Source organism: Daphnia carinata, chromosome 8 (assembly GCF_022539665.2).
Source record: "Daphnia carinata strain CSIRO-1 chromosome 8, CSIRO_AGI_Dcar_HiC_V3, whole genome shotgun sequence".
NCBI lineage: Eukaryota > Metazoa > Arthropoda > Branchiopoda > Diplostraca > Daphniidae > Daphnia > Daphnia carinata.
In genome coordinates, this window is record NC_081338.1 from 1,639,887 (window position 1) to 1,648,647 (window position 8,761).

At 39.3% G+C, this 8,761-nt stretch overlaps 1 protein-coding gene across 1 annotated transcript; it reads right to left on the reverse strand.

The window, feature by feature from the left end:
* Nucleotides 1-3,275: 3,275 nt before the first annotated feature.
* LOC130701026 (probable sodium/potassium/calcium exchanger CG1090) lies at nucleotides 3,276-8,446 on the reverse strand. The gene is given in 12 exon segments (XM_057522973.2): nucleotides 3,276-3,781; nucleotides 3,848-3,988; nucleotides 4,054-4,185; nucleotides 4,254-4,355; nucleotides 4,876-5,163; nucleotides 5,269-5,313; nucleotides 5,316-5,488; nucleotides 5,670-5,857; nucleotides 5,966-6,066; nucleotides 6,130-6,414; nucleotides 6,708-6,888; nucleotides 8,143-8,446. Coding segments are annotated over 12 exon segments (1,719 nt in total). The 5' UTR covers nucleotides 8,167-8,446; the 3' UTR covers nucleotides 3,276-3,722.
* Between the last annotated feature and the right edge of the window lie 315 nt (nucleotides 8,447-8,761).

Consider the following 8,761-nt stretch of genomic DNA (forward strand, 5'->3'; position numbering starts at 1 on the left):
CTGAACTCACTACGTAAAAGCAGCCAGAAATACGTCTGCTTTTACAGCAAACTATTGGCTGTCACAGAAAAAAACAGTGAGTTCAGCGCCTCAGGTGGGAATAAAATAAACTATTTTTGACGGGAAAAACTTACCACCGTCTTCACTTGAAAAAATTCCCTTTCCTAAAATAATTAATATTAAGTGATATTACTAAAAAGGGATATAGTTTAATGAATATCCTATTGATTAATCTAATTGCGAGGTCTAGGAAACATTTCCTTGTATGAAAAAACAATTTCTAAAAAATGAGGTAGTGTCATTAGGTATCCCGTACGCTAAACGCGGTGTTCGGTTAATACATGACTAGCATGCTAGTCAATCAATCTTATAGATAAAAAATTGAAAAAATTTTGCTAGATAGCGGATTATTTAATTAACACCTGGACTTTTTCATATTTTTTTATCATTTTTTCTGTCCCTTTTTTGCATTTGCGCTAGTCTCCTTCCGCCATAAGCCGCCATGTTAAATGGCCCCAAAAACCACTAGTGTTCGGACACTTTTGGAGGGTACTGTATATTTGATGACTGCGTTATACCAGCTAACGGTAGGAATGTAAAATTTTTAAAACTATTTTTTAAAAATATATTAAAATTTGAAGTAAAAGAGCATTAATAAAATTCCGACGGTTACTGACGCGATAACTGCAGTGAACTGCGGTTAAAACACTTAATCTAAATTTAATTTTCTATGTAAAATACTACAAAAAAAATTTGCCATGTGTTATATAATGTGGTTTACAATGAAGAAAAAACAAATAGATGATTATTGATTTAAGCACTAGTTAAACAAATACTAGGGATTCTACGAAAAAAGGACGCAGCAACTAGAATCATTCGTAACAATGGATTATGGCATCAATTACGTCGTTGAGAAGTTCGATGATTTGTTGTATTGAAGGTTAAGCTTTTTTAGTTCTACTCTATTGTGAACTTGTATTTTTGCGTTAACTGTCCGGTAGATGGTTGACCTAGGTGATTGTTTTGGCGACAACTTCAGTGAGAGGTTCAACTGAAAAAAATGAACTGTTTCAACGGTAGTCGAGACCACCGTTGACCTTCAGTTGAATTGCAACTCCACCTCTTTTCAACATTTTGAGGCTCATCGTTCCTGTTGGAACAAAGTAAAAGGAATAGGACTATTTCGAAGTAGAAATAGGACTAATACCGTGGAGAAATAGGACTGGTGCCATGGGGAAATAGGACTGTCCTAATACATTTTAAAAGTCAGTTCTATTTCCCCCCAGTCCTATTTGTCCTGTAGAAATAGGACTGGAGATTTTCAGTCCTATTTCGTTTCAGTCCTATTTTACCGCCAATCCAGATTTAACGCTGACCTAACAAGAAGGTTCGAGAACAAAAGGTGAATTTTTCATCGTCGTCAATTGGGTTGCTACTTGGCAGATTGGCTAAATCGTTTTTTGTTTCGAGGTCGTTTTTTCGGGTTTCGGGGAACCATTTGTCTCGCTCATGGAAATTTGGGTCTAATTCCGAATCTAAGCAGGTGCGCAAAAAAATGGTCCAAAACCCGGTTACATCCCCCGATTACACCACGTTCTGACCCGATTGCCTGATTTTTAGCCCGATTCTTAATTAATTCGGTTGTGTTTCGATTTCAAGATAAAATAGCAGCTCCTTTTAAAATACGATGTGTGATTGTTGATGGCAGGGACACAGACCTAAATTTACCGGCAATATCTCGACTGGGGACGATGTTATAATAACAAGAATTGTACAGTATATTGCAGACAAATGTGGCGGTTTTCCTGTGCTTTGTTTGCCATACCTGACAATTTTTATTGCAACCTACTGACGTCACCTGTGCTATATATACATTTTATGTATGTCTGATATCTATTTCATGTATGTATAGCAATCCAATTGAAATAGCTCATTACAAAGTTTCTTTCTACGGAAAAAAATTCGAAATAAAAAAAATCCTACGGTAAAAAAAATAGATTGGAAAACACATTTTACTGCCATAAGAACCCAGATTAAATAGCTCTAAAAATTACACGTGTTCCTGTACTTTTTGCACGCACTAGTGCAATTGTGATCACGATGAATTTTTTTTCTTACCGATCCTGATCATTTTTCTAATCCCTTTTGCTGGTCATCAAGGAATCAAATTAGAAGAGTTCTATATACAATTGCTTTCGTCATTTGAAAAATATACGTAGACATTTTTTGCTATTTTTAACGCTAGATGCCGGATTTGGTGTCCATACAAAAGTAATTGCATAAATCTTCGCCGATCGCGATTAAAGAATTTATCGCAACAGCAAGTTTGGCGCCTACTGTATATTTCTTCGTCAATACATAACGTGACGCAAAAGAACATCCATATTTACAGGAGGAAATCCTGAATTCGCCAACGGAAATTCAGCGCTCAAGTGCAATACACATGTAATTGTTTTTCTCTCCAGTTTTTTATTGATATTTTGTGTTAAATAGTTTCCTCTCCCTAGCTCCTCAGCTCTAGCACAGGGCTCAGCGATAAGAAATGTGAAAGGGTTTTTGACAAAAACATTAGGTTATTAGAAAATCGGGTGTTCAAACAAAATTAGCCTTTTATTGTTATCGTTATTTAATTTTAAGAATAGAATGGTATTTGCAATTTCAAATCTAGGAAAAATTCGAATATATTTTCTTCGCGAAAAGATCTCGAAGAAGCCAAAAGTTAGTCGGTAGCGTCAGGCGGCAATGAAAGAAAACAGACTGGCTTTATTTTATATACTTTTTTTAGCTGTCGTCTCATTGTTCCCATTTATTATAATATTAGAAATGAGGACAATATTTGGTTTGGCACGTTAACGGCAACAAAATGTGACTGCGAATTTACGCTTAGGATATTAAACGAATTGACGTTGAAATTGTGCGCATTTAGAAAAAGATTCCTCTTGAAAAGCAAAACTGGTTATATTTTAAACGGATGATTGTTTTATTAGCGCAAGGTGCAATATTAACCCGAAGTAGTAAAGTACATGTATGCTAGAGATTTAGAATGTTCTATAGTTTCTTCAAAGAGAACCATGCATAATTCATGTACAACTGCTTCGTACAACATTATATTAAATTATGATGAATGAAGTAGGAATAAACATTTTTAAATTTTGTCTTTCACAAAAACCCTCATCTGACATGTTGATTACGACTAACAAGGTTTCAAGGTGGAATGCTTAGAAAACGTAATAATACTGGACAATTGATTTATATAATTATAAAAAAGGAGTGGATTGGAGGAAAATTGAAAGCAATTTGAATTTTTTAACATCAATACATTGGCACACGTCGAAACACCAAAGATACTTATCGTATGTAAACAAACAAAAGAACGATAACTATTGAGAAACAATTAGTGAACATAAGAAACTAGGGCTTGTGCTACAAAAACAGATGAATTGCAAGTGTATGTTTTAGTGAAGGTAAACATCGTTGCCATTATATCCGTACGGAATAGAAGAATATAAAATTTGCGCTCCAACGACGACTCCGGATGCGTGGTCCAAAGCTGTAGCGCCTGATGAAGAATTCGGAGTACTGTATAAATTGGTGACATGCAAACCAATAATCAGCTTCATCGTCTGCTAAATACAGGTAATCACTATTTGATTCCTATAGATAAACGGGCCTTTTTTTTGTGCAAATCCGGGATGGCGGTCTAGAACGATGTGCCTAATTTCTCAGAAGTCGCTGTCACATTCTGGTGGATTAAAGTAGCCGAATATGTTCATCTCGTACACTAAGTAATAGTTTGAAACAGATTAATAATGTTTATCTGATTCATGATGGTTAATAATGCATTTACTAGAAGCGATGATCATGAAGAAGAAATACCAGCCTAAAAGTGCCACCCCGTATTTGCGATCTAATTTCCATCCATTGAGATGCGTGGCGCCCAGTAGAAAAACAATCGTTGATAGTAATGAAAGCGTGGAATACGTCAAACCTACGTTTTCAATAAAAATTGTGACTTATTAGACCAAAATTTGTACACGCTTTTCATCCGCGAACCTTTGCTGATCACTCGCACGACACTTCCTGGACTAACAACGGCTGTTTGAAGAAACCAGGGTAGCCCCAAACAAATAAGAATGTCGAAAACGTTGCTGCCAATGGCGTTGGATGTGGCCATGTCGCCGTAACCTTGTTAAAATTAACACTGTAAAAACTATTGCAGCATTCGAAGCCATTTTGTTTGATCAATAACTCACCTTCCCTTGCCACAGCCAAACTGGTCAAGATATCGGGAATACTTACACCAGCAGCTACAAACGTCAAGCCCATCACTGTATCTGGAATTCCCATCGTGAAACCTATGTACGTACAAACACACAAAGTCAGTTTTTTGTTTTGTGTTGTTGTTCCTTGATAAAAAGAAAGTGCACTGAAAAGTGTTTTCGTATCAGGCTTACGTATCCCAATCCGATGTAGAAACACACTTTGAAATAGGATTGTGTTCCAGACGGGCTTGCTCATACCTACGTATTCATGGCCGTACGCGCTGCGAGGCAACGCACAAGGCATGATGAACACCAAAATTGGTTTTCTTTGTGTTGGATTTTTTTGTAGAAACAGTTATTTTTCTTGTTAATGTTAATGCCCAAGAAGTTTGCTGGTCATAACTTAGATCTCAACGGCCACATCACGAAGACGAGCCGGTTCGTCCACGTTACCTTTAGTGTTCTTTTTCAATTTCAAGTCTTACAACGTTTCGTATACAACATTTGAGCAAATGTGCTCCTACCCGTCCCCAGTAGGTGATAACACTGCGAATTACTTCTTATCGCTATTGGTAGGACAGGAAAGGATTGTCGGCAGTCGAGAAATACTAACCAATAATGGTAATCATCCAGACCATGACGTAAGAAAAGATGGAGATCCATAACATGCTGTTAAAAAAAGAAACGAGGAACCAACTGCCCCACTTCTCCAAGCGGCAGTTCGGCATCGTGTAGTAGGCAGCAGCACGCAATGGCAAGCAAATAGCCCACACAATTCGCTCGCGGAATGCTATCGGCGCGTCCCAAGGCGAAAACCGTTCAGCTTCCTCTTCCTTAATTTTGCTAAGCGTAGTAGGGTCGACGCCGACAGCGTTTCCGTCAATCGAAGATTTGGCAGAATCTGTTTCGAAAGGATATAACAACAATTAACAAATGATATCGTATTTCTTCAGCCTGACCACCCAAATGAGCCAAATTGCAACTACATGCAGAGGCGAAGTCTTACCGGGAGATTTTTCGTCAGTGTAGAGTTTTCCTGAGGGGCCACCTCCTCTACGTCAAGATTCTTGTAGGGCATTAGCGATGCGTTTTCTCCACCGGGAAGTCTTCGGGCGTAGTCGGGAATTGGAATTGGTAGGGTGTTGGCCCATCGCTCCAGATCAGAGTTGTAGTACATCATTACGCAGTAAGCCACATAAAGCAAGAGGAAAATGGTGGACTCGTACCTTCATGCCACCCATGGCGACAAGTTGGGAAAAAAGAATGGAGAATGACAGCATTCAGCCTTTAGAGACTTAAAACTCAAATGATGGAAACCGGTAGTAGATAGTGACAAAAGGGAGAGGAGGGAGGAAGGTTGGGATTGGGTGGTACTTTTCCTAAAAACATCTCCATATCTGCGCTTACCATGTGACGATTTCATTGTAAATAGTGAAGAGAAGAGCAAAAATGGCGACGAAATAAGCGATGCAGTCACGAACGAGCGGCCACCAATTGAGGTAAATGACACCTCCGGAGAAGAGGGCGCACACGCTGATAACGAACATGATATTGAAAACGGCAGAACCAATTACGCCACTGATACCTATATCGTCCTGTTTAAGAAGAGAATAAAACCACAAAACAAATCCATTTATCGCGCCGTCAATTGAACTTCAGCGATACTTTTCGATTGAAATAAAAAAGCATCATCTACACTGTACCTTAGCTATGAAAACACCGATGATTGCAGTGGCAAGTTCGGGGGCCGACGACCCTGCTGCCATGAAAGTCGCTCCCGCCACGTCTTGCGACATGTGAAGAGCTGTTCAAAAATTGGATTTGCATTAAACGAAGATGTGGTTCAAACCAAACGTGAAATACGTACACTCGACCATCCGTTCCAATGCAGGGACGAAATAATCATCGCAGACTATGGACAGCCCTAGGAACATGTAAGCTGAAATGAGGAGGTGGACCACGAGACCGCCTTTGGCCCTCACGTATTGTGGGATGATTGGCCGCGGAAACTCTTTAATAGCCGGCGGAGTGCAATTGGTTCCTGCAAATGGGTCCAAACTAGGCGTTGCTGTTGTTACTGTTGTTGATGCTGTTTTCGTTGTAGACGATGCTTCACTGTCTTCACTTATCAATAAATGGCGTCTCCACATCCCTAATTCCAGCAAATGGCAAAATGTCAGAGCACAGTCAATCGAGATGCGTAATAAACAACGACGTGGATTTCACAAACGACTATTGCCAGGCAATTACTCAAGCCGGTCGATAAATCCAGTTTAGTGTAGCAAATAATTGCCGTTAGTGGCAGAAAGTGTGCCTTTATAATAAGGTAAATAGCAGTTTTATTTTTTACTTTTTAGTTTACTTGTTTCTTTTTGTTTTTGTTTTTCGTTTTTTGTTTTTTACATTTAATTTTAATTGATCAACGTCGTGACATAAAAAACGTACCGCGTTCGAACTGGTCATCGTTATCGACGTAAGTTGACGGATTAAGGCTAGAGCGTGGTAGATGGGATGTCATCAAGATCACAGCCAGAACTCCCAGTCCAATTAGATAAGCCCACATGCATTTCCGGCGGTTGACGCGCTTGCAGCGACCAAAATCCAGGCCCTTCTTCTTCGCCTCAGTCTAAACGTACAGAAGAGCAACGGCAAAAAAATAACAAGAACGAATAAATTAAATAGCACGATCGATACTACACTCTAGTGCACGTTATAAATAAAGACGAACGATTGTTTCAGCTGCAGCATAAAGTACGGACAATCGCCAGGTATTGGAGGTAGTCTGCGTTGATGGCGGAAAAACTATCGACAAGCAATTGCATAACGTCTCAACTTCAACGTCTATCTAGTTCAATCACAGAGGGTTGGTTCTGCATTTTCTGTAAGTAGCGATCGTCGCAAACATCAGCGAGAACTGCGTCATACATAGATGTGTTGGAAAAGCCAGACATGTTCATCTACTAAGATCGTTATCCTGGTCTGTTGTTTAGCCCAGCTGTCACGTTGCCAAATGGTTTTGGTTACACGATCAATGACGTTTCTTTTCCCCTTTTTGTCCTATTCCACGAAAAGGGCCAAACTAGCAAGATGCAAGCGTCACCAAGCGAGTCGATAATCGAACAAAACTCCTCAGTTCCCCGTCTTGTTTCAAATCAATCCAAAGATGAATAAAAGAATACTTTTAAAATTTTGGCAAACATTAAAAATAGTCTTCGAAGTGTGAAGTTGACAAAATGTTGTCCTAGACTTTTTGACCGAGATAAACGGGCCTGCGCCAAGTGGGATATCAGTCTTACAACGTTTTGGTACTTTTCTTTTTACACAACACAAAGGTAATGCGAAAAAATTAAGTAAAAACATTTTTTTAAAATCTTTAATTGGATGTGAGACGTGTCAGTCACGTTTCCCGATTACATCGAACTCAATGGCTTACTACTACCAAACTACCAACAATTCAGTAATGTAACGAATTTTTATCAAATTACCTTCAGATTTAGTATAATCTAATTCAACAGAACAAATAGAAAATAAAAAAGTAATCATTTCCGTTCGGTGGGAATGCCACAGTCGTTATCGAGTCCCATTGTTGGTGACGCGGCGATGCACCACTTGGACAAGTGTTCGGCGAACACACGCTGCAGTAGGACTGGATCACATGATAAGAGATAAAGAAATCGACGAAAGCATGCGATTTGTAGCCAAAATTGTTCTTTGTTTAAGACAACGCCATTTGGTATTAGACCGAAATCTCATATTGGGACTAGTTCGTCGTTTCCAATTTATACAATCGTTGAGCAGACACAAACGAGATTAACTGAGAGTTTCGTTTTTTAAGTTTTAAGTTTATCTTAGTTTTTTATTTATTTACATTTTTTCTTACCGTTTGCTTGCTGTGAAAAGACATTTGAAAACGAAAAGGGGTGAATCTTCGGCCGGTTGGACTTCTTGCTGTACCACGAGAATCGAGGCCCCACACCAGGGCTGGTTAGAAAAGAAACAGAGCTTTTCAATTGCCTTGCATAGTTTATGCCAGTCTGTGTAATGGACTTGGAACAAAGTAAGACTATTGTCACTCGCTAACGGGCTCAACGATGAATCTGCAAAAAAACTGAACAGCAAAAGATGGCAACTAATCGGAATTCAAACACCCAACGCACGCTGTCCAGCAGAGTAGACTAGACGTGTTTCGGCCATTATGAAAGCCAACTCTTCCTCCTCCTTGAGGATTTGGACAGGAGACCAAAAAGGAAGCGGAGAGGGTGAGTAGCATACACACTAGGGGCGGGAAACACATTTTTTGGCGCATGCGCACAGCTTTGCGCCACGGTGCACATGCGGGACGTTGCCGAAAAAAGAAAAAACCTGAACGCACACTAGGCTTCAAAAATTCTCGGCTTGGCATTTTATTGATCATGCCGGTTGTTCTTCCCTTTTATTTAAAAAAAAGACAAAAAAAAAACTTGCAATGTCGCTCTATGTATTATTAGCTGCTTTTTCTC